The 26,499-nt window shown below is 42.6% G+C and overlaps 2 protein-coding genes across 3 annotated transcripts; one reads left to right on the top strand and one right to left on the bottom strand.

The window, feature by feature from the left end:
- Positions 1–456: 456 nt before the first annotated feature.
- rmnd5b (required for meiotic nuclear division 5 homolog B) lies at positions 457–12,853 on the bottom strand. The gene is made up of 10 exons (XM_044206298.1): positions 12,699–12,853; positions 10,882–11,054; positions 10,525–10,667; positions 10,309–10,446; positions 10,019–10,119; positions 9,473–9,639; positions 4,939–5,104; positions 3,328–3,430; positions 3,082–3,236; positions 457–2,414 (listed from the first exon to the last, which is right to left on the bottom strand). Exons 2-10 carry the CDS (start codon positions 11,018–11,020, stop codon positions 2,351–2,353), a joined length of 1,176 nt encoding a protein of 391 aa, XP_044062233.1. The 5' UTR covers positions 11,021–11,054; positions 12,699–12,853; the 3' UTR covers positions 457–2,350.
- On the top strand, positions 11,431–25,071 carry si:ch73-43g23.1 (serine/arginine repetitive matrix protein 2). 2 transcript variants are annotated; one of them, XM_044206297.1, is made up of 3 exons: positions 11,431–11,934; positions 15,641–15,703; positions 16,211–25,071. In XM_044206297.1, exon 3 carries the CDS (start codon positions 16,290–16,292, stop codon positions 24,531–24,533), a length of 8,244 nt encoding a protein of 2,747 aa, XP_044062232.1. In that variant the 5' UTR covers positions 11,431–11,934; positions 15,641–15,703; positions 16,211–16,289; the 3' UTR covers positions 24,534–25,071. The 2 variants fall into 2 exon arrangements, with proteins under 2 accessions (XP_044062232.1, XP_044062231.1); XM_044206296.1 differs by lacking the exon at positions 15,641–15,703 and adding an exon at positions 15,043–15,601.
- Positions 25,072–26,499: the final 1,428 nt, after the last annotated feature.

The following is a 26,499-nucleotide window of genomic DNA, read 5'->3' as shown; positions in this document are numbered from 1 at the left end:
TAAATAGTTATGAGCTGTGGCTTACTCACAAGGCCCCTACCTTGGCATTTAAAACATTATATAAACTGGGGCTTAATATAACTGCACAGCTCAGGAGTGGTTCACTGAAGTGGGATGAGAAAAGATTCTTACCTCACACGTTATCACTCTGTAGGAGGGTTGCAGCGCTGAATGCCATCAGTGCTGTTTATCTGATGAATTAATGATTATTAAACATTAGTGTATAATTTATATGGGGGAAAAATGGTTCCTCATCGTGAAACTTCAAATTAAAACCTCTAGCTTGACATCTAATAGACTTCAAGGCTGTTTGGTCCAAGTATAGATAATACAGCAATAGCGCCACCAAGTGGTGAAGAAAGGAAGGCCGAGCAGCTGTAAAACCATGACGTAAAATGGTCAGTGATGGTAGGAGCAGTCCACCACCAAATGCCAGAACATGCCTCCAAAACTGACTTGGAGTATAAATTTTTATTTTAATTTCAGATGCAAGTATATGAAACATGTTAGAGGATAAATATTTACAATAAAAGTTGCACACACAAAAGCAGGAAATGCAAACATTCAACGAAATTAATATGACAGAAGTGCAGAGTGCTAGCAGTCTATCTGAAGGAACACTCGAAGAAGCAATGAATATTTGTCAACCAAAGAAAGAAAAACAGAGGAAATTCAGTGAAAGTCCACACAAAACGTGCTTTAACCCATTCCAAATGAAACCAAGATAAAAATGTTTCTTATACTCTGAGTGTAATGTTGCATTGTCAGTATGAGCTATGCTGGTGGGGTGCTTGCTGAACAAATTAGCCTCACTAGAGTGTGAGGTGACATCACCATTTTCAAGAGGACACCAGGAACTTGCACTATTAGTATTGATCAACTAACCATGTGACACACTTTCTCCCAGTGTATGCTTACACATCACCGGTTGAATAATATATACAAACTCCAACAACACCCAAACTATCAGCCTCAATAGTGAAATATGTGTAATCTCTGTTCAAGACTCCTTATATAAATGTACACCTTTAATACTAACTGCAAAGTGTGGTATGAACTGTTGCAATGAGCCCTGAGGAAATGTATGGATTTGAATGTTTGTATTTTGACTCAATCTCAAATAAAAGCAAAACATATGCAGCAGAGGCATTTTCCTAAGTATATATTAAACAACAGCCACAATGATCAGAGGACTTCCCCACCCACGACGAGTAAAGCTGAATCACAAGCCTACAGCCACTGCAAGTCAGACAATACGGCTACCATCACACCACTTTACATCTCCAAATCACATGGCGTGCAAGCTTAGGATACACAGTGCGGGGCAGAGTGAGGCGATGGCACAACCGTGATGTGAACCGTCGAGTCGTTAGTTCTGAAAGTTACGCAGTAGTGTTGATTATGCATTTTGCTGTTCAGTTTAATTCACTATTTTACATGAGCCATTGTGGCAGTTGCAATGAAAAATAGAAACAAAGTACATTTCACAGTAGTATATATTTTTTGTTTCTTTTTTGTCACTGTTTGTTAAATACATACATAGAACAAGACAAATGGCTTCTACAATGAGGAAAATCTTGCTGGTGCAGTCAGTCACAAAAAAAAGCTGTTCCACCATTGATAAGTTAATCTTTCTACTGATCAAACGGATACATCAGCCAAAAGTGACTTTCAAGCTACGTGAGGCCTTTATTACATTATGGAGGAGTAATGGGTCACATTCAAGAGTTCAATTCAAGATAGACCTCCACAGTTCCCTTCACCAGCAAATAATAAACCTTCAACACAGTTCGTTACTCTGCGGTTTTTCTAATATGTAATAGAAGTTTATTACCAACCTGAAATCAGAAACTGCCTATCTATACCATTTACCCACACTCACCCATTCATAATCATTCAACTGCTTCTGTCACAAAAAAGGAAAAGAAAAAAGAAGCAGTCTTCCAACTCAAACAGTCGATAAAGCAGAGAAAACAAACACTATCAAGTATTACATACTTTAAAAAGATAAGCCTATAACTGCAGGCATTTGCAAATGAGTTTCAATAAATGATCCTTTTTCAGAGGTGCTTCTTCGTGAAGATGTTCTCATTACTGACAGACTCCTCACTCTACTATAGGTTGTAGTAGACCATCCCCGCTGGACTCTGTATACTACGCAAAGTTGGAGGGTCCGAGGTGGGTTACGGGATGGCCAAGGCTGTCCAGAGGAGCACTGGGATAAAACCTTAATGCTTACAATAACAGGCCAAGAGGCCAGGGACAGAGGAAAAGGGCCAGAGCAAATGGTCCTGGAAATGCAAAGAGCTCCAGGGAACTTCATCCTTACTCATGAGGACAGTGTGCGGTATCAAAAGTAGATCTGCTTGGCATGTGACGGATTCTGCTCCATGGGGCAGTACGGACATTTCAACCTGAGGACGAGACAGGGGAGGGTGAGGAGAGCAGGAACAAGCTGTTACAGTGTGTGGTTTGTTAGTTTAACAGACCATATTTGTTGTTCTGGCTGATTAACTATAAATCTTGTACTCTTTATATAGCTGGCCATTTTCTAAAATAAACTTTTGATTGATTTCTTAATTTATAGAAATCCATTGGTTTCCATTAATCTCACCACAGTACTGCTTGCAGGCTTAAAACATACTTGCTTGCTATGTTATGTTACTGCTGTGTGATAATTCAGTTGGCAGCAGAAACTATTCTGAAAAGTGCTCTTTCCTAGAAATTGCACTAGAAAATCCATGTTATGACAAGTCGCCCGGCTGAACATTAAGATTTTAAATGCAAAAACCCACCAGTAATCGATTCACAACGTCGGCGTTTGCTATCCGTCTTCTAGGTGTGATTTTCTAACAATATAGCTCTTAATTACAATGCAGTTTTGGCAGCTGACTTAACAGTGCTTACATCTGGTTTATATCTGGTTACTTACTTGAAAATAATTCAATACGAATGAGCATGTAAGAGTTATTTGTTATGATCTCAGATAATACAACACAACAAGTTTTTTAACCATTGCTATTCACACAGCCTTATCCTACCATGCACATAACAGTCAATCGGGCTGTATTGCTGACTTACTTCCCAGCATTAGTCAGTTTGTTGAGGGCATCTCTGGAGATGACGTGGCCACAGATGAGCTTCATGGGAGGATTGCTCTCTGAGGTCTGCTGCCTGAGGATCGGGCAGGCGAACACAGAGTGGTACCAGCACTTCTTCCCGAGGTCGATTTCAATCTACATAAATAGACATGATGTGAATCAATTGAATGGTGAAAAAGAAAGAAAAGGAGTGCTAGACGCACTCTGGAAATTCAAAGGGACTTACAGGCAGCTCATCTTTGTGCGTCCAGACTCCGCTACACTGTCTCTGCTCTATCACCTGCTTGATGTTCATCAGCACTGGCAAGGCCATACAGCCTGATGCAAAACTGCAGAGAAACCGACATGGCAGCATTGACTTATAGTGGCTTGCAAATATATTCATACCCCTTGAACTTTTCCACATTTTTTCACGTTACAACCACAAACGTAAATGTCTTTTATTGGGATTTCATGTGATAGACCAACACAAAGTGGCGCATAATTGTGGAAAAGTGGAAGGGAAATTATACATGGTTTTCAAAGATTTTTACAAATAAAACTGAAAAGTGTGACGTGTAAAAGTATTCAGCCCCCTTTACTCTGATACCCCTTAATAAAATCCAGTGCAACCAATTGCCTTCAGAAGTCACCTAATTAGTAAATAGTCCACTTATGTGTAATCTAATCTCAGTATAAATACAGCTGTTCTGTGAAGGCCTCAGAGATTTGTTAGAGAACATTAGTGAACAAACAGCACCATGAAGCCCTAGGAACACACCAGACAGGTCAGGGATAAAGTTGAGGAGAAGTTTGAGGCAGGGTTAGGTTATAAAAAAAAATATCCCAAGCTTTGGACATCTCACGGAGCAATCCATTCAATTCAATCCATCATCGGAAAATGGAAAGAGCATGGCACAACTGCAAACCTACCAAGAGATGGCCGAAGTTTTTGGCCGAAAAGCGTGTGGCAGAAAACTAACACTGCACATCACCCCGAACACACCATCCCCACCGTGAAACATGGGGGTAAGCAGCATCATGCTGTGGGGATGCTTTTCTTCAGCAGGGACAGGGAAACTGGTCAGAGTTGATGGGAAGATGGATGAAGCCAGGGCAATCTAGGAAGAAAACCTGTTAGAGTCAGTAAAAGACTTGAGACTGGGGCGGAGGTTCACCTTCCAGCAGGACAATGACCCTAAACATACAGCCAGAGCTACAATGGAATGGTTTAGATCAAAGCATATTCATGTGTTAGAATGGCCCAGTCAAAGTCCAGACCTAAATACCAGTGAGAATCTGTGGCAAGACTTGAAAATTGCTGTTCACAGACACTCTCCATCCAATCTGACTGAGCTTGAGTTTTTTTGCAAAGAAGAATGGGCAAAAATTTCAGTCTCTACATGTGCAAAGCTGGTAGAGACATACCCCAAAAGACTTGCAGCTGTAATTGCAGCGAAGGGTGGTTCTACAAAGTATTGACTCGGGGGGCTGAATACTTTTGCACGCCACAGTTTTCAGAGTTTTATTTGTAAAAAACTTTGAAAACCATGTATCATTTTCCTTCTATTTCACAATTATGCGCCACTTTGTGTTGGTCTATCACATAAAATCCCAATGAAATACATTTACGTTTGTGGTTGTAACGTGAAAAAATGTGGAAAAGTTCAAGGGTATGAATACTTTGCAAGCCACTGTAAATAAGACAACATAGTGATGACAATGCAATGGCACCATTTATGCTTCATCTTGAACTGAAAAAAAAAATCTAATTAATTGTTTCAACTTTTAAAATCTTTACATTTATACAAAAGAAAATCAGAGATGAGGTCTAGTGTGTTGTTCATGGTTTTCTAACCTAACACTGAGTGGAGACTCTACAGAGAGGCCCAGTAAAGCGCAGGCATCCCTGGTGAAGATGTTACAGATCTCAGCCCACTGATTTGTCTCCAGCAGACTGCGGTACGGAGAGTTCTCAATGCCATGACGCAGGTATACCAGACTGCCCATCAGGATCTGAATATCTGCAGGGACAAAAAAAAATACAGGTGTGGAGTATTGTGAGGTAGGCCTCATAATAATCATGTATTTGCATTTAGAACACTTTCGTTCCTTCTTGGTTACTATAATACAAATACCGAATTGATGTAGGGACTCTTTAGTTTAAGAAAAACAGTGAAACACAACTCAAGTTAAGCATCTTTGTGTATGTGTCAGGAATGTCCCTGTATACTCTCAATTTGAACCTCTTCTAGGACCGCAGGCAGCTGTTTAGAAATGATGGCACTCACCCGAACTGGTTAGGGGCAAAACTGCTGTCTGGAAACATTTCTTATGGTGTTGCCCACCCACGCATTCCACTATCAGGTAGCCAAAACAATTCCCCAATGTCCACTCTCTCTGACCAGTCCCACTACAACTGTCGTCCCCAGAGTCCTAGCACCAGTTTTATTGATGGTTTCCCATGCTCCTCTTCCGCTGTTCATGTGGAGCCAAGACCCTCTGGCTACCCCATAATTTCTTCCATTCCTTATATTGCTATTTACAGTAGGGAAACCAATTGCTTTGGACTCTCAAATCGCTTCCAACACCATAAATACCACCGGTCCAGTTGCAACGTGGACAGCTCCCTTCAGTCTTCCCCACCTCTCACACCTGCACAGTGCTCCCCCTGTCAGTCACCTCCGGTTTCTACAATTCCAGTAATCTGCAACAACAGGCCCTATTGCCCCAGAAGGCCTCGGGGGGGGGGGGGCTAATACTTCCAACCTACATCCCAGTGGGGCATCTGCCCAACTGCCTTCAACTCTGGATGAAATACACAATAAAATTGGCCTTCTGAATGCAGAACTGGACTTTCTTATGGTAACCGAGACATGGTTGACTCCAGAAGAGTCTGCTGCCTTGGTAGAGGCTCCTCCCCCGGATTTTAAACATTTCTATCTTCCTCGACCCCGTGGGAGAGGCAGTGGTTTAGCTGTTTTTCATAAGAAATGTTTTAAGTGCCGTCCTATTTCCTTTAGTAATTTTATTTCATTTGAGGTTCGAAGCTTTCTTATTACATGGTCCTGCTCTTTTACTGTGTATTTTAGTTTACAGACTTCCAAGGCACAACAGTTGTATTACAGAATTTTCTGAAATCTTATCTATTGTTTTATCTAGTGCTTATTCTGGGCAACTTTAATGTCCATGTATGTTGTCCTTCTCACCCCATGTCTGGGGAGTTCTTAGACCTTGTTGAATCGTTCAACCTGTTACAATCAGTTAAAGAACCAACACACTCCAAAAGGTTATATCCTTGATCTGGTACTTTCATCTGGTTTTTGCCCAGAGAATGTTGATTTAATAGATGTCTAGGACCACAAAGCTGTTATTTTTAAAAAGGTCCTTTATCTTCCTCATCTTGGTTTTTAAAACCTCAACCCATCATACGATCTCGCATCTTTACTGCTGACTCTACAGCCAAAGTCAGTGACACCTTCTCCAGTTGTTTTATTCCCACTACATTCCCACAAAATCCGGATGAATTATTAACCTCTTTTAACAGTCACTGTCTTTCCATTCTGGACCATACTGTGCCTTTGAAAACCAGAAAGCCTAAATCAAACACCCTCCCCTGGCTTAATGATCACACCCGATCCATGAAACGACATGCAGAAAATATGAACACAAGTGGAAGCTAACTAAGTCACGAATCATTCTCAACACACACAAAAAATTCATGGCAAACTTTCAGACAGCAGTAAGAGATGCAAGATCAGCAAACATAACATCCAAAAACAATCATAACCCCAAAATCTTATTCAATGTTATCAGTTCTGTTCTCATGGACCAACCAGTACAGATCAGAGGTCTCATTTTTAACCGTTGTGTAGTACGCACAAAACGGGGCCTGAAAGAGGCGAACGCTACAAAAGTTGCGATCTATAAAAACAAACTTGACGGGAAAATGTGAGCACCTGTAAGTAAACTGACCCATCCATACGCACATTATAGGGGAAATTGGCGACGCACTTGGTGAGGTGGTGAATTGAAGCCAGATTGTATAATGATGCCTCTCACACATTTAATTTCACTTAATATCAAATGTTAATTATAGATCCACGTTATCATAAACATTCAAACCAAACACCTTGCACTTGTAGTGAGCCATAACTATCTCACTGTCTCAGAGTCAGTAGTTTTTAATATCTTCTAACACTGTGCATATATCACCAAGTACTATTTAAGTTAGTATAGCTTGTGTGTAAAATTGCAGCAGTGAACACATGGGAGACACTGCGGTGATGCACACACACCTTCTCACCTCAACTCACCCGGCATATCTCAGGGTGGGGGATACCACTGATGATGATGACTGGCTAATACACCGATCTAGATTCCCTAGAGCTGTGCTCTTGGGTGTGGTACTGTGTCCACTTTATGCCTGATACAGTGTTTTGTGTCACAGCCAAAGACATACCCAGATTAGTCTACTCAGTTGTTTCTCAGAAGTCTACTCTTAAAGAGCTTTTCAAATGTCTTGACTCTGGATGCTGTTTCAAGTTTGAACATTATTAGCATTTTAAAAAAAACAACACTTTTTCAGGTACACCCAGAATTGGATTGGAAAATGCAATTTTTGGTTAAGTGAAGTTGAGACTAGTTTTCAGCCTTTCCTGTATTTATTACAATTACTGCGTTGTGGGATCCAACCACCTCGGACTCAACTGACACTACTAATCTGCACAGCAGGCACTGTTCAGTTGTCAGATAGCCCTGAATATCTTAACTTATCTAAAAAAGTTTAATCATGGAAATTGTTTTTGTCCATGTGCTGTGCTACAGTGGTGTGAAGAAGTGTTTGCCCCCTTCCTGATTTCTTATTTTTTTGCATGTTTGTCACACTTGAATGTTTCAGATCATCAAACAAATTTAATTTATTAGTCAAAAATAACAGAAGTAAACACAATATCAGTTTTTAAATGAAGGTTGTTATTATTAAGGGAAAACAAAATCCAAACCTACACGGCCCTGTGTGAAATAGTGATTGCCCCCTAAACCTAATAACTGGCTGGGTCACCCTTAGCAGCAACAACTGCAATCAAGCGTTTGCGATAACTTGCAATGAGTCTTTTACAGCGCTGTGGAGGAATTTTGGCCCACTCATCTTTGCAGAATTGTTGTAATTCAGCCACATTGGAGGATTTTTGAGCATGAACTGCCTTTTTAAGGTCATGCCACAGCATCTCAATAGGATTCAGGCCAGGACTTTGACTAGGCCACTCCAAAGCCTTCATTTTGTTCTTCTTCAGCCATCCAGAGGTGGACTTGCTGGTGCGTTTTGGATCATTGTCCTGCTGCAGAACCCCAGATGCAATGGGACACACACCTTCCAAAAAGGTGCTCAGCAGTGGTTTTCGTCTTGGAACTCTGCCATGCAGGCCATTTTTGCCCAGTCTCTTTCTTATGGTGGAGTCATGAACACTGACCTTAACTGAAGCAAGTGAGGCCTGCAGTTCTTTGGATGTTGTTGTGGGGTCTTTTGTGACCTCTTGGATGAATCGTTGCTGCACTCTTGGGGTAATTTTGGTCAGCCGGCCACTCCTGGGAAGGTTCACCACTGTTCCATGTTTTCGCCATTTGTGGATAATGGCTCTTACTGTGGTTTGCTGGAGTCCAAAAGCTTTAGAAATGGCTTTATAACCTTTTCCAGACTGATAGATCTCAATTACCTTCTTTCTCATTTGTTCCTAAATCTCTTTGGATCTCAGCATGATGTCTAGCCTATTTAAGTGATTTCTTGATTGAGAACAGGTGTGGCAGTAATCAGGCCTGGGTGTGGCTAGAGAAATTGAACTCAGTTGTGATAAACCACAGTTATGTTTTAAAAGGTGGGGGCTATCACTATTTCACACAGGGCCATGTAGGTTTGGATTTTGTTTTCCCTTAATAATAACAACCATTTAAAAACTGCATTTTGTGTTTACTTGTGTTATCTTTGACTAATATTTAAATTTGTTTGATGATCTGAAACATTTAAGTGTGACAAACATGCAAAAAAAAAAAAAAAAGAAAATCAGGTAGGGGGCAAACACTTTTTCACACCACCGTATGTGCTGAACTTCAGCAACAGACCAACCGGACGGAACCGTGCCATCCCGGTTCAAATACAAGTAGGCTGCTAACCACTCTGGGTCCATTTAACATTTTTATTCAACTTTATTTTATCCCCAGATGTTTAATGATCCCTGTGTTGTTTTTATTTGGCTTTTCTTTATCTGCTGTTCTTTATCTGTGTTGTTTTTATCTGCTGTTTTTTTCCCCTGTGAAGCACCTTGTAACCTTGCTATATAAAGTTTTTATTATTATTGTTATTATTATTATTATTATCATCATCATCATCATCATACCTCTCTGGTGCTGAGAGGCGAAGGGTTGGAAATGCCTGGCATACTGCAGGGCCTCCATTTGGTTGCCGATTCCCCCACTGAGCAGGCTGATGAAGTACAGGCGGTGCAACTTGAATTCTAGACTGCTGTTCAGGTCCAAAAGGCGCTGCCGATTCGTCACAGCCCACCTGAAAAGGCGCAGACATGAATAAGTACAGTCCACTATGTAGACACATAATATAGCAATCAAGATACTAGAGGGAGTTAGAAATTTCTCAAGCATATTTGGGCTTTATAGAAGTGGTAGCTTCGACTAAGTAGCCAGAGAGTTTCCCAAAGTTTGAAGAGTCAGCCAGATCGGGAAAGTAGCTTAAGCATTTCTGCAATTATGAAACACCCTGTTCTTATATGGCATTTTTCCTGTGCTATGTTGTATAGATAAAGGTTTCTGTACTTCTTGTAGTGCATTTTAACTTAAAGCAGCTAAAATGTCTATCAACTCATTTTACTCTCTTCACAAAGATGATGACGGTCTAGACACAGATAACAGTAAAAAGAAAAACATACTCTAGTGCCGGCCTGAGGTCCTGCATCCTCAGAGCTTCAAGGATTCTGTTCAGCTCCAAGAAAGGCTGCTTCATACTCATATCTATAACTACACCAGACTCCTACAAAACAGACAAGGGAATTTTGAATTATTAGGAATTCTTTGGTTATTTATCCTGACAAAAAACAAGGATTACAATAGATTTGAAGCCCCATAATGTTGGTTCAATTAATTTGCATTAATACATTTCGGAAAGGAATCATCTTAAATGTTTACACCAAAAACATTAGTTTGAAGGTTTCACAGTTACCTGACAAAGATCCTCTGCTACACTGAGCATCCCTTGTCTGTAGAGGTGCTCCACAATGGTCTCACTCAGGTATTTCTGTCTCTCTGGGGTGTCCCAAACTGTCTCTGCCACCACAGCACTGATCTCTGCATCAAAATTCTGCAGAGAAGCATATCAGAGGTTAAGTATATGCATGCCAAATGTTAAATGTTAAAGAAAGTTGCTGGCTGTCCTTACCCTGTCAATGGCTTTGCCCACTTTTGACACACTGCCATGGATGTCCTTATGTCGGGAGGCTAGCATCTGCACTGTTTCTTTGATATTCTTACAACACTGTGCCATAGTCTGAGATAGGACTGATAGGTCTGCATCTTGTACTCCTGCAAGAGAGAAAAGGGAAAACATAATAGTAAAATAAAGTAATACGTGCCTGATGAGTTATGATACAGCACTGATAAAGTATAACAAACAATATTAATTTCTGATGGGACAAATAAATTAAAACTACTATAAAAAGAAGATTGAATTAACTTAACTTGCAAATATTATATCTTCCTAGTGTTCAGTCATCTTATGTGTATCAGTTTTTCTTACCAAAAGCAACTAGCTGTCCTCGTATCTCACAGACACTGCGCAGGAGCTCGTCTAGCCTCTCCTCAGACTGGTGGCCATACATTACAAAGCGATGGAGCACTTTCTCCAGCTCCCGCTCAACACATGCACACTGTTCCATGGTTCAGACTGGAACACTCACACACACACAACACCTAGATTTAAGAGAAAAATACAGGTCAAAGACAGTGAACTATTAATGTAGCCCAATAAATACTGGATTTCTGAGGCCAATACCGATATTTGACAGTTGGATAAGAATATAAAGGCTAGTGTTTTTTGAAATTTTTAGGGCTGCAAATAACAGTTGTTTTCATTCTAGATTAATCTGCCAAAGCCCAAGGTGATGGCTTCCCATTGTTTGTTTTGTCCGACCAACAGCTCAAAACCCAAAGATATTCAGTTTACGAGTACATAAGACACAAAAGCAGCAGATCCTCAGCTGGAACTAGGTAAAAACAAAACAAAACAAAAACAATTTATCAATCGATTTCTGGCCAATCGACTAATCATTTCAGCCCCCCCCCCTTTTTTTTCCTAAATACAAAGCATAACAAATCATTTTTTTAACAATGCTTTAAAATTTGTTTTTAAATAATTTTGACCAAGATATGTACTAGGCATGACCCTTTAATGTTGAAAAATAAATGTGTTAGTGCTATGTAATGGCACCACTGTTTCTAAACCACCTCAAAGATATCTTCTGAAATGCAATTTCTTGTTACCAATCAGCAGACAGCGATATATTAGCCCAGCTTATGTATTGGTCAGACTCAAATAATTAATGTTTTTGTTTTCTCTTTTCAGTGAACTCTATAGTTTACACAAAAGAAAATCTTACAAATTTGGATTGTGGATGTATTAAATATGTAGCTGAGGATCCCCTTCCTTTACTTTAATGTCACATATCAGTTGCCTGCAGTATTTGTCTAAACTGATATCATATTGACAATCCCATGATTGTCACACAGCTGCCTCTTGAACGAGACAGTCCAAGCACTGAGGCACCATGCTTTACAAGACCTTTGACAAAAGGTAAACATACTTTATTTTTTTTAATCAAGAGAAGAAAAGGCAAACCTACCCAGTAAAAGTTTGGCCTAGTGTAACACTGCTAACAACTAGTAAGGCCTTAACAACATTAAGCGCAGGCACACAGTGTACTCTGCGGCCTGGTGTTTATTAACGTTAGTCGCCACTAGCGTCTCAACCACACAGATGTATAATTGAATCATCAGGTAACGAAAGAAAATTTTGATCGGTGATTTTGTTTCAGCAGATGGTTTGCATTCAGATACTATTACTTACTTATTAGAAGTAAGAAAGTATAGGTTTGCTGTAAGTCACCGCTTATAAACTGAATACAGGACATGCCTACTTAGCAGTTACCGTAATAGAGCTAACGTTAACCAACATAAACGCAAGCTAGATTTCTATTTTAATATTTAAATGCCACGTTTCGTATTTGTATTACTCACTAACATTGATAAATATGAAGTGCCACAAACTGCTAACCATGTACTTTGATTCGATGCGGTAATTTGGAAAATTAAGCTGTCGCACAGCAAACATAAACAAACGGTCTCACAGCGGCTGACTAGCTACAATAGCTCGCCGTTGCTAACGTTAGCAGCTACTTAGCTAGTTGATGTTAGCCAGCTGCTGACTGACAAGGCCCAAATAATTTCAGTAGAGAATGACAACCCGCTTGTCCTCATTATTTTGTATTATTCCAACACTTAAAACATCTATCGCCGTTAAACTGAATTTTAAGATGTGTTTAAATAAACACCACTCACCTATACTGCTAATTAGTTAGCAAACATTAGCGTTAGCCACTTTCCTGTTATGGCAACACTGCTCCAGCAGTCGTAATGCGGATCTTCCTGTGTCGCATTCTGCGTTGACTGGACATTTCACAATAAAAGTCATGTTCTCTGCGACATCAAAGACTAACAGCTCTTCGTGCACCATATGATTTTCACTTGAATCACATTTCTCTCTTGCACGCTGGCGTTTTGAAGCTGTCACAACTCATCCTTTAAAGGTTGGCACAGTAAGGATACTGATGCATCACCATGTAAACAACATTTTATTGTTATAGCTGGTCAAGGTAGAGCTCATTTTAACTATTTTGTGTACTCTTGGGTAGTTTCATCTGTAGCAATACATCATATTTTTTGAGCCAATATATGTTTTGTATGTAAAGTCTTAATCAGCCAAGTAACTAGTTGGCCTAAGTACAGCAGTAACATAAAATAGAAATATTTAGGTAGAGTACAAGTATCTCAAAATTGTCCATCACTGATAGCTAAAACATTCAAATATAGCTAACATTAGAAATGTGGCTTGTTTAGATTTAGGCCATGCAAAGTTAATCACATCCTAAAAGAGCAACTAGGTCAGTTTAAAAAAGATAGATTTGAAATGTGATCTTATGTTTATATTCTTACTGTTTGTCATTAATACTGGACACTTATTTAGCATCATATCCCACAGATGGAACACAAGGGGGAAAAGTAACCTAGCCGTAACGAATTTTAAAAAGTTAGCCATGTTTATTTATCGTCACACATAAGGAAGTGAGCCAGACAGCATTTGACATTTGCTCAACATGTGGACAGTCTCCCTGCTAAGCCCCTTGATTTAGATTACGTTTTTCCACTTATAGATGCCCACACAGTTTTTGTTTTATGCATGGCTTAATGGTGTGTTGCATTGCTGCAAGTGTGGGTGAGGTCTTTGGACTTTAACAGGCTGTGTGACTAATCTATCAGTGATGTAGACTAAAGCTCCCCATTGCTGAGGTGCTCATCATTCTTTCCCTCTGAGTCCTCCTCCAGTTTACTGTGCTGCCATAACCACAGAGGTTCAAATTTATCAGCACTTCTGTACATTTAAATTCACACTATCTCATACTGAGCACACACATATGCATTCACACATGCATGCATGATGTCCTCTCCAACCTTTTAAAACTATTGTTCTGCAAGACCATATTTTACACTTTCACTCTGTGTTTTTTCAAGTAATATCTATGTTTATTTATAACACATCATGAAATAGTGCATGCCAGTTTACTGTATAAGTTCTAATCATATCATCCATCCTCTCCTTAGTACCTGTTAAGAGTTCAGAGGGCTGATGATTCATGTTTGTCATGCCATTAGAGCCTCCAGTAAAATATGAAATCACTCATCTGGAGTCTATAAACACAAGTCTATAAACAAAAATGAGTTTGTACAGTATTAATAAAAAAAGATATATAGCTGTTGTATACAGTAGTTCTGTGAGTAGAGCCATATTGCACTAACTCCACCAAGGTCAAGGACTAAGTTTAAAAATCTGTGCACTTGTGGCAATGTATGACACTTCAGACAGAAAAGGGGGCCAAATTACATATGTATGATGCCATACATATAATAGATTGTTGACTTTCCAGTGTTGAAAGTGATCTCTCAACCCATTGATACGACAGATATAATATACCCTCAGTCACAGCCTTATGCAACATTCAGTCGGGGCTACAATCAAAGATTTTCCATTGGCTTGCCCTGATTGATTTAATGACTGAGAATGAATGGTTATCCCATGAGGTATTAGGTTAGGGACAGAGGGTTTATCCAAACTCACTACCATAAAACATGCCCAGACAGCCTCAATGTGGCTCAGAGGGTGCTGCTATTGTAGCAACAATAATAAGTACATTAAAATTACATGATCCCTTTTGTTTTGACAGTTTTCATCAAACATTTGTGTGACAGCTTAAATGGGAATTTAAAATAGAACATACAATTTCCAGACATTAAAAGGAAAAACGTGACTTAAAACGTGAGAGCGTTATGCAAGTGGTGCTGGCTACCATGCAGCGCACAGGAGTTCTGCCAGTGAGCCAATTGGGTGGTCGTCAGTGTTAAACTTTGACCCGTTGTACCCCAGCTACAACGTTTCATTTACACACATTCAACACACACACACACACACACACATACATACATACATACATACATACATACATATACATACATACAAGCATACATTAACTGCACCCTCAATGTTAAGTATAACCTCATATGTAGTGGTTAAGTGGACATGTGTGGGCTGTACTTCAAGCTCTGTATTTCTACTTTCTTCCCCCACCAGCATGCCCAGGCAAACAGCTAAAGCTATGGCTATCTGGCCCTGATAGTATGGGTCTATATATAGAGGAGCCCTGTGACTGAGCTGGCTGTAAGTGTCAGATTCCAGGCGCACTCATCCATCCTGGCCGGATCAGCACCTGCTGCTAACTATAAACCCACCCACCCCCAGCGCTACACCCTAGCCCAGCTCACACAGGAAAGCCAATGTCCAACCAAACACCAGCCTGGAGAAGAAAAAAGATCCAGGTTAGACTCAGTAAGCAATTTCCCTAAGGCCAGCTCAGAAGGGAGGGGCAGAAATAGAGATGGGAGCATTAGAGGATGTAATGGGTCTGAGCAAGATGCCCCTCTTTACATTTTCTATTCAAGTCTGATACATGGCAGTGCCTTTTACATTTTGAAGTTGTCTAGCCAGTTTCACACTGCCAGACTGAGCTGTACAAAGCTGCTCAGTACTGGATTCAGCTGTGGACTTTGAGAGACAGTTTGCTGGATGAGGGGCAGCTATTACAACACAGAGGAACTCGATGCCCTTGGGAAAGCCTCATCTTTGGCTAAAGGTACAGTACCAATCATTCTGTCTTTTTCTATTTGCACAGGGAGCAGGCTCTCTTTCTCTAGTCAGTCCTACACCAAGGCAATGTGGAAAGTTTAGATAAAGGGTATGTATTGGGCAGAGCTAATATAAATATTGTCACTTTCCATATATGTAAGATAAATAAATCTCAGTTTTTGTAATTCAAAATAAGTTGCACGTCATATATAATGTCTTGATGTAATCTTGTGAGCTTTTAAGTACATGTAGAAACACTGAATTTCTGGTATCAACTAAATATTTTTGTCAGCTTAATGTTTTTATATGCTCTTTTATATGCTCTTATTTCGATTTCACGCTGCTTGCTACTGCTTTTTAAGGCATAGTTATATTAATGTTCTGAACCCCTTTTGGAGGCTTACTATCTCCGTGCATTGTAAGTATTCTAAGAACATTTGAGGGTTAAAAGCTGAATTTGCTATTGGCAAGCTAACAAAACAGAAACAATGCACAATGCTTTAGCCTCTATATTTGCTATTAATAAGCTTTTGCCTCTTGATGATATTCATCAGTGTTACTAGGGACATAAATGAATGAGCTACACACCCTCCAGGTGACCATATGTTATTTCTAGTCCAGGAACAGAGCCCAGAGCAGACTAGAGGAGCAGACGGGACTGGCCACAGTGACAATTTGGAGCTTTTGGACGAGCGATGGACAGCTGGACTCTCCAGGGGGACAGCTACTCTTTCCTGCGCAGTGCCCCCCACACCTTTTCCCTGTGCCGTGACGGTACCCCCAACCACGTTGAAATCTTCGATATCATCAACGTCCCTAGTCAGCGTAGTGCCATTTCCGAGACTACCTGCCTGTGTGACATTTTTGGAGACGACTGTGAGTCGCCCTCCCTCTCAAGCAGCCCTGCTGTAGGGGCTTTTGTCCCTTCTCAGAGGGAGGTGGACGGAACAGCTGCTGCATCATCCCTGGTGGATGATCTGAACGACTCCTCTGGCTCTTACCACACTGCACAGGGCTCCAGTGAAGGAGAGGAGGGCTTTGAAGATTCAAGAGAAAGGCTTTACAGCCCCCTGTTGCAGAGTGAGTCTTCAGAGAAGAGACAGCAGGAGGGCAAGGGACTGAGCTCAGGGCATCCAGAAGTTTCTGTGGACAGTAGCCCAAATTTAGAACCAAAAAGCAAATCACCAGTACCTCAGCTTAGTACAGCTAGCCCATCATCTGAAGTCCTCAACACTGGTGAGAGGACCCCCTCTCCTGGACATAACAGCCCCTATACCCTCAGTCCAGAGGGAAGAGCATCATCCTTATCTTCTTCCTCAGTTGAAAAAAGATGTTCACCATCACCATCTAATCCTAGAGAAACTCAATCAGAAGCTGAACCAAGGAGAATCACTCCTAGTTTCAGAGATAGACACAACAGCCCCTCACTGTCTTTAAATCCAAGTCCCTCCCCTGAGCCTAGGAACTGTGTCAGCTCATCCTCCTCTGAATCAGTGAACAACCAATCTTTACCTGAGTTCAGGGTAGCACAAGTCTCACCTGAGCCAAAGAGCAGCTACTTTGATCAACACAGCAGTCTCTCACCTGAGCCCACATCCAAAGATTTTTCTCTAGATTTTACAGAATCATCCTTTGAATCTAGAGCCATCCTTTCATCTCCATTACCTTCATCCAGTAGTACGGAGTTATCATCCCAGTCAAGAGAAACACTGGTCTCTCCCAAGCTGAAGAATAGGTCCTACTCACCTCATACCCCAGCATCATCTCCTTTTCCTGAACTAAGAAGGAGGGTCTCCCTGCCTGATCTCTTCAGCAGAGGCTCCACACCTGATATTGAAGATTCTACCCACACCCCTGAGTTGATTTCAGATCTTTCCACTGCAGGAAGAGACACCGCAACTACTCCTGCGAGCCAAGATACAAGGTTATCAGCTGAATCTGTCAGTACTGTGTCTACACCTGCCCCCCGATACACACCTCCCTCACCTGTCATTTCAATAGCAACATCTCCTGAGCTTGTGGAGAGGAGTGTCTCACCTGAATTAAGACACACAGCTCCCTCACCTGGCCTGCTCAGTGCTGCCTCTCTGGCTCAGATTGGGACAAGAACTCCCTCTCTTGGCCCCTCACATAAAATAAGAGACATTTCAACACATACCGAAATCAGGACCCAGGTGTCTTCACCTGTGGTAAGTTATAGTTTATCTCCATCACCTGGAGTTACGAGCAACTGCTCTTCCATTGAGCACAGACATACTGCCCCCTCACCTGAAATCAGGATTACAGCATCCTCACCTGAGGTCAGTAGGAGAGAGCAGTCTTCTGAAGTGGAGACAATATCAGTCTCTCCTCTCCTAGAGCCTCACTTTGACTCTGCCTCATCAAGAAGCCTCACTTCGTCCCCTCATATCACTGGGATTTCTTACTCTGTTGTTCAGCCTGAGGACAGGGACACTCCCCCATTTGCTGAGCTCTCACGTCTCTCCACCCCTGAGCCTTGTAGGACACTTGTGTCTCCTGAAGCAAGGAGCCCTACCCCAAGCAGAGACGGTATACAAAGCAGTTTAGCAGAGTCCACTGGTACACCACAAGACTCACCTCATATATCAGGCTTCAAAAGCTCTGTCTTGCAGCCTGAAATAACTCTGCCGCATCAACGTAGATACCAAACACCTTCACCTCGGTCAAAGCATTACACTCCCTCACCTGAGCCAAGATATCAAACCCCTTCATCTGACAAGTATCAAAGTCCCTCACCTCAGCATAGAAGTAAAGATCCATCACCTGTTGCCCCATCTCCTGAGCAGAGGTACCATCAACATTCATCAGCAAACCTCTCCATAGAGTACAACTCTCAAGATACACATCTTACTCCTCCTCTAAGAAATACATGTACAGCTGAGGTTGAGGGGGATTCCTCTTCAATTGATATCACAGAAATTCAGTACCCCACACATTTGGAAAAAGAGAGTGTGTCACCCTCATATGAATTATACAGTGGAGACAAATCAGTTGTAGCTCAAATCAAAAGCAGATCACCAGTGATTGCAGTTCCTTCACCTTTATCTACTTCACCTTTCTTAGCTGTCAAAAAGGTAGACAGTTCACTGAAACAACAAAGCACAGAGAGAGAGGCAACACCAAAGGAAGCAAGCCATCAGGATAACTTGAGTTTAACCTTCTCTGAGGAAAAACAAGCCATTAGCCCCACCTTTTTTCATAAAGAAGACCCTTATAATAATCCAGCCATTGAAATCAAGTCTCCTTCCCCTAATCTTCTAGTATCTAAGAACAGGAGTCCAAACATTTCACTTGTCCACAGGGATCCATCCAACTCACCTCTGCAGAGTCTGGACAACCCACAGCCTCACTTCACTACTTATTCCCTAACTTCTGAAAGCAGCTCATTAAAATCAGGTTGCACACCTGAGCACGCAAGAAGACAATTGTCAAACAGCGTTAGACGTGAAAACAGAGAGAGGTTCACAGAGGACATGGCCCACCATGTAAACAGAAGGCGGACTCCCTCTCCACCACTCACCAGGTTTACACCTGTCCACATCATAGCCCCTGAGAAACCATACAGACAGTGGCAGAACAGAAGCCGTAGCCCCTCTCAGGTTGTAACATCTTCACAGAGTGGTAATTTAAAGAAAGTGTTGACAAATAAGGAAAGCCCCAATGTTGCTCCTGTTGACAATAATAGCCAGGCCCACTGGGTCAGGCTAGGAACGCAATTGGAGATGGAGAGGGAAATGCAGCTGGAGGAGGATAGAGAGGTAGGTAGGGACAGGCAAAGGGATACGGAGAAGGAGAGAGAGAGTAAGAGGGAGGAGCGGGTTCCTGAAAAGGGGAAGGGGTGGCAGGGGGATGCCAGTTACAGAGGGGAACAGGTTGAGCTGTCATTCAATGCCAGGAATAGAAAAGGGCCAGTGAGTTGCAGAACAGCTCCCACAAGCAGAGAGACCCGCCAGGGACTGCCAACAGTGCATTCCTATTCAGAGAGCATGCTTGCCACCAGACAGCTACAGCAACAACAGAGTCTGCTTAGACTTGCTTCCCAACAAGACAACAGGGGTGGTGGTCTTAGCAGACGACTTCAACCTCCTGCGCCCCAGAACAAGAATAGTGCTCCTGGACGTGTGGCTGCAAACAGGCCCTGCCGGAGTTCCAGCTCCAGCATGGGAAGTGAGCTTGATGAGGCAGACAATGAGGTGAAGTGGTTTACAGACTCTGCTTTCCACAGCCTCTCAAGCCCTGAGGTAGATTATCTTGACATGTACAACTCCAGCCACCGTTCATCTACCAACATTTCTCAACCATCTACCCAGGAGAGCCCAGCTGGGGTCAATGCCGCCTGGCTGGCCTATGCTGACTTCAGGGGTTCTGCTCCAAAGCTGGACAATGATGAACTCTCCTTCCAGCAACCACCTGCATACTACTCAGATGGCCTAGATCCATCAAGGCGCTATGAGATGGGCAGCTTTGAGTGCGTAGATGTCGCCATGGAAAGAGAGGACTCCAGGATGGTGAGAAGAGGAGTGCCAAAGAGACAGATCCAGCTGAAGAGAAAGAGTAATGCTGAAGGGAAGCAGGATGAGAGCAGTGAAAATAGCAGTCCTGGGGTACCAGTGATGGTGGAAAGCCCATCTCTAGAGAGTCACTCCAGAGAGACATTCGTGAGACAACACAGTACACCAGCAGCAATGCAAGAATGCTACCATTCTGAGCCCAGCCCTGAGCCCAATCAACAGAATGAAAGAAAATCCAAACTCCAGAAATCTGCTTCTCTGGATGAAACATGCACTAAAACCAAGATGGCCACTTGTCTCATCAAGAGTGTGTTGTCCAAGAAGATGCAAAGTGTTGATAAACAACCTGATGAGCAGGCAGGAGAGGAAGTGAGCCCCACTTTTGTGGAAAACAGCCCACCAACCGAGAGTGCAGTGGCAACACTTAATAAATCCCCAAAACCTGATGCACATAATCTGAGTTCCAGTCTTAAGTCAGATTATAGTCTTTCATCTGAAGGTCTTCCTGTGAGAGGAGAACCAAGCACAAAGGAGGAAGCCAAACCACCAAAAGGTTTTGGAGTAAGATCGAGTAACAGGCCAAGTTCATCCAGCAGCAGCAGAAGTTTTAACTTTTCACAGACTGAGAGTGAAGAGGTTGATTTTCAAAGCAGGAATGCAACTTTATTAAGATCTGAAATGAGATCTGAATTGAAAGTGCCATTTGATAGTAACCAGTTAAGAACTGGAGTACAACGAGCAGATGACAGTAAAGCATGGGACGAAAGGGAGGGTGGTGAGTCAGCAAATGCCACTGCCGGGAACACAGGGGCTCCTTCTGCCACTGGAGCCAGCAGCATGCAGGCCAGGATGACAAATAGAGACCAGGAATGTGAAAACACAGAGGACCATAAACAACTCCAACAGGGTGAAAAGGGTGCCTACATGTCAAAAACACAGGAGATTAAACTCAAAGCCGTGGAGAAAAAGAAGGCCCCCCTAAATGTCTGTCTCACACCTGAGGCAGAAAACAAACCTGAGGCTTCTTCACCAGATGTGTCTTTCAGAGAAAAGGAGGAAAGGGTAGAGACCAGTGTAGATGAGAAAACAGAGGAAGAAGAAGGAAATGGGAATAATCAAGTTAAGGTCCCCATTCACAAAGTTAGAGATGTGAGGCGGCTTGTAAAAAATACATATAACCTGTCCTTCAAGGCAACTAGTGCTGTAATGCCATCAAATGTAAATGAAGAAAGGGTGGAAAATTATAATGAGGAAGGGAGGGAAGAAATAAAAGAGGAACGGAGGGAAGAGGTCATAGTAGTGGAGGAGAGGGAGGTAAGGCAAGAAATAAGGAGGGAGGAGAGGAGGGAAGAAAGGGAAGAGGAGTTCAGGGTGGAGAGGAAAGAGAAACAGAAAGAGGAGATAAAAGACTCAAAGCTGCTAACCTTATCTCCATCTCTTCAGGGCAAAGGAAATCCTCTGTCTCGTCCACAGCCAATGCAAATAGAATACAAGGCTGTTTGCTGGAAAGAAGACAAAAATAAAATGTCATGCAGCAAGACAGACTCAGAGAACCCAGGTGAAAAACCCCAGGCGTCTCCAAAGCTTGTCACCGAGTCCTCAAATGCAAACAACACAGCAATTTCCAAGCCATGTCAACATGATCTAAACATGGCAGCAAAAACACAAGAGGCTAAGACAGAAATGCATAAAGTGCCAGACAATGAGGACAAACCTGTGGTGGTTAGAACAGACAGAAAACCTCCCATGCTCGGAAGCCTCCCCAAACTGCCCAGTAAGGAAAGAGAGGTGTCCACTGCTGTAGTGTTAATAAGGGATGGATCCAGCAGGACCAAGACATGTGCATCTCCAGCCCAGGAAGAGATTCCCGTCCCACTCCAAGCCCCAGCTGCTTCACCTTCACCTGGGCCCACTACCCCTGGTAGTACCCCTAGTAGCAGTGGCCACTCAGTTTCCATGTTATTAAAGGAGAAAGGCTACCAAGCTGACATTGGAGCAGTTGTGGGTGACAACCAAAATGCAGCTGAAGGTAAAGGGGTTCCCTGTAAGCATGTGAACTGCCTGGAGATCCCCCTTCAGACCACCACTCCTTCAGATGGAGGTCGAATCGAGTCTCATAGAGAGAGAACATTCTCTTCTTTATCCACCACGTCAGGCCCCTCAGCAGTGTCTGACAACACAGACACCCTTTCAAAGACCAGAGAAGATGAGGGAGTTAGCATTAAGCCTACCGTAAAAGACACAGCAATGCAAAAAAGTGCTTCTCTGCTAAGGAATACGGTGGAGCAAACGCCACCTCCTACAAAACAGAAGGAAATAGGAGATTTTGAAGCAGTGAAAAGACTAGATCCATCTTTTCCCCCAAGGTCCCCTGCAATGAGGAGATTCAGACCACAGCCAATTGAGGTTAAGTCACTGTCTAAAGAAACACAGAAACAAGAGATACCCTCAAACTCTACAGGAAACAACAGGCCTCAAACCATTGAAGTTAAATCTATAGCTAAAAATTCTCATAAGCCAGCTGTGCCTCCAAAACCAAGCTGCAAATTTAAACCTGCAGATTTAGGAGCAATGCCAAGTGAAGCACAGAGACCATCAGCAACAACACCAACTGTAAAACCACAAGGTGAGGAGAGGCCTCAAACAATTGTAGTGTCCTCACCGACAATATATAGAAAGATCTCCAGTGAGTCCACATCAACATCAAGCTATACAAGAAAACTAGCTGTGTCTGCAGTATCCAGCCTCAAACCTCCACCATGCAAAACAACAGCAACCACCATCTCCAATCTCTCAAACCAGTCAACAGCACCATCAGAGACAGAGGCATCTAATGACAGAGGTCGGCAGCAAAAGCCAGGGGCCTCGCCTCAGATCTCTAGTTATACACAAAGACCCACAACCTTAGCTACAGCTCCAACATCAGCCACTGACCCAGGTTTAACCTCAGCTCCAGGTCCAGTTTCTGACCCAAAAGCAAACCAAGTCTCTGGACCTGTCTCAGCTGGAGCCAACCAGCCAAGCCAGCCAGCTGTTATGGATCCAGACAGCCAACCACAGTATTCTAGGATGGCATACCCTCATGAGCAAGCAATGCCGGTAACTTCAAACAATGCAAAACCACCCACTGCTGTTTCCACAACACAAGTGCCAGGACACACACACCAGCCATGCTACAGATCACTCTCCAGCGAGCGCTCTCAAAGAACAGATCTGCGTTTTTATGCCTCAGATGACCCTCCAAGCTACGATGAAAGAGAAAGCTTCAGTCCCCTCATGCTCCCAGATCTGACCCCCAGGAGGTCAAATCGCTATCAACCCTCCTCCCGCCCTCCTCCCTGCTCCTGCACAGCTGGCTGCCCTTCCCACCCTGGTCTCACCCCTCCTCACCATCACCGCAGCCCACATAACCCCACCCCCCCTGCCCCTCCACTCTCTCCAGGACAGGCATTACCTTACCCAGTGGCTCAGCCCCCTCTTCGTACCCACCAGTGCAGACCTGACCCTCAGCCAATTAGCTACCAGCCTGGCTCTCCCAAATCAAGTCCTCTTGGTCCAAGCCAGCCACCGGCCATGTACCAGCCTCTCCACCAGCCTCCTCCCGGCCCTCCCCACCCCTCACTCATGCAGGCCTGCCCTGCTGACCGATCGTTGCAGCCACCCCAGCATATTGACCCTCGACGACCCCCTGTCCACAGATCCCCCCAGCAACAGCCACCAGGCATGGCTGGGGCTCCTTACAATGATCCTAGCCACAGCCACTCTCCTGGCCTTCCTCCTTTGGATCCCCAGTACCTGTGTGGCCCTCAAAGCCTGGGGCCTTCCTATGGCTCTGAATATGGGGGTGACAGCTCCAGTTTGTACTCAGAGAGTAGCTATGGACAGACACCTCGCAGAGTGCTCCTGGATCCTGAGACAGGGAAGTATTTTTATATCGAGGTGCCTGTACAGCCACTGAGAAAAATGCTGTTTGACCCAGAGACTGGCCAATATGTGGAAGTGCTCATCCCACAACAAGCAATGTCACATTCAGGCCTGTATCCTCCTTCAGCAGCCCCCTACCCATCTCTCCACAACCCCAACATGTACGCCCCTGCTCCACAGTACATGCCCTATGCAGCTCCTCCTCCTCCAGCCCACCCCCAAGCACAGCCCCAGCCACCCCGATATCCTGAGGCCTCTGCCACAGCAACAATGCACCCAAGCGGGCCTGGGGTCAACTACAGGAATCCTTCTGGTCAGGGGTCCAAGCCAGAGCCCCAGAACCATCCACAACTGGACCAGAGCTACCTGGAGAGTATGTATTATGTCCCTACAGGGATGAATGCAAGCCCCAATCCCACCCCACCAGACTATTACCACAAACATCCCCCGAACCTACCCCCATCAGGGGGGGAAAGGTCCTGAAATAGAGGATAGAGGCCGCCTTCCTGGAGCCTGTTGGGTTTTAAATACACAGTGTATAAAGGGGGTGTCTAATGTTAGCCTGTAATGTTATTTGAGTTTTCACATTGCAACTGAAGACAGCGATTCTGTGGTTGTTGTTTATTTGCTGCTGCTTGTTGTGCTAGGCTTCTTTATTATAACATGATATGTGATTCTTGAGTTAATAGTTTTGAAAACACAAGAGAGGAAGCCTTTTTTAAGAGGTGTTCTTAAGATTATTACATTATTAAAATTATCTATTCAAATTTTTGTCATTTTTGATACAGTGTAAGAACATCATACTTTAAGTTAACCAGTAATGCACAGGCACTATAAATCAATAGGTTTACTAATATACTGATGTGTGTACTTTAACAACAAATATCTCCAAAAACTTGAAAATACTGTTTTAAAAGAACCTCATATTTATTTTATTATTGTCTTTCTCTAATATTGGATGAGTGAGTTTGTGCACATGATGTCTACAACAACAATGGCAATAAAATATGTCACATATGCATACCTCTTTTTTTCTTGCCTTCATCTATTTTTCTATCAATTTGTTTCTATAGTTCACTATCTCAGCATTTATTTACCAGCCAGATCATGTAAGTGAGGTGTAAAAACTTCACAATCATGTAAGCTTCATGCTAATATAGTCTTGAAAGACCTTCATATGAAATGTTAATATAATCAGTAACTTCATTCTTCTTCTTCTATTGCATTGTATTCTGGAAAATATTTTAATGTATCACTAAATACTATAAAGTTTCCATAATCAAATGTTAAACCAAGCAGTGAGAGATCTGGCTAGAATGGACAAGACAATTAGGGAGTGAGTTTAAAGACTTTATAGGCAAGTGTCACATGGGGCATGTTCAGCGACACTGTCCCGACTCCTCATCTTGGTTATGGCACACTACATCAATGCACCAAATTAATACAAAAGTACATTATAGAAAAGGTTACAATGTTGGGTTTATTAAGCCAAATATTAGTTTCAACAACCTAATAAACATTCTGACTTCCAGATACAGAGACTTTGGTGACAAAGTGCATAAGAAGAAGTTATTGCTAGCTATTTCCACTATAATGTAATCAAATGTTGGCCAGCTTTTGCTTTGAAACCAGCTTTGCAAAGAAGCACTTGATTAAGCTGCGACCCTCAGCTCGTTCACTCTTTGCTTTTAGAGGACACTGTTGCTATTAACAGTGTGCAACAGCAAAAATGAACATTCATTTATAATACTAATTTATCAGTGATTTTGGTATTGATTTGGAGTCACTATGACAATGACATGGAAGTGATTGAAAAAAGTTTTTAACTCACCATGATTTTTCTAAGACAGAGAAAGCATTAATATTCAGTATAAAGAGGTGTCCCCATAGGCTACTATGAATTTATAGCATTTATAGTATTGTACTACTGTGACCACTGGAGGGTGCCACAGACCACTAGAGCAGCACATGAAGCCCCATCTTAAAGGTATGTCTAAATCTGCTAACCTTTCATGAGAAGACCCAGTCACATTAAAACAGTACAATTATTTCCTAATCAAAACCTGATGCTGGTAACTGAAACCAGAGTGTAATTTGTTAGTCCAGAGAGATCAAATTTGTGCCCCTTTCTTTGATGTGGATAGCAGTAAAAACTAATGAGAGGTCTGACCAGTAGCTGTGAGGGACTTTCATGTGTATGTGTGTGGTTGTGTGGCTGTGTGTGTGTGCATGTGTCTGATTGAACAAAACACTGTTTCATCTGAAAGAAGCAACTCAAAGCCCCACAGGAACGCACAAGTGTGTTCATTCACATCTGGAGGGGATGTAACACTGACAGCACCTGGCAAAAAGTCTAGTATGTGGGTCATTTTCATTACTGGGAACCTACTTCACCAGCACTCCCTATATCCCTACATCCAAAACTCTTCATGATTAGGAATGCCTACTG

This window comes from Siniperca chuatsi, linkage group LG8, assembly GCF_020085105.1.
Source record: "Siniperca chuatsi isolate FFG_IHB_CAS linkage group LG8, ASM2008510v1, whole genome shotgun sequence".
Classification (NCBI taxonomy): domain Eukaryota; kingdom Metazoa; phylum Chordata; class Actinopteri; order Centrarchiformes; family Sinipercidae; genus Siniperca; species Siniperca chuatsi.
Note: the sequence above shows the minus strand (reverse complement) of the source record. Positions and strands in the feature narration are given on the sequence as shown.

Excerpts from the sequence above, each read along its gene's own strand:
- rmnd5b (XM_044206298.1), bottom strand. The coding sequence starts at position 11,020 with ATGGAACAGTGTGCATGTGTTGAGCGGGAGCTGGAGAAAGTGCTCCAT. Across the intron at positions 10,668-10,881 it reads AGGACAGCTAGTTGCTTTTG|GAGTACAAGATGCAGACCTA; the intron begins GTAAGAAAAACT and ends TCTCTCTTGCAG. Across the intron at positions 3,431-4,938 it reads GAGTCTCCACTCAGTGTTAG|TTTTGCATCAGGCTGTATGG; the intron begins GTTAGAAAACCA and ends GTTTCTCTGCAG.
- si:ch73-43g23.1 (XM_044206297.1), top strand. The coding sequence starts at position 16,290 with ATGGACAGCTGGACTCTCCAGGGGGACAGCTACTCTTTCCTGCGCAGT.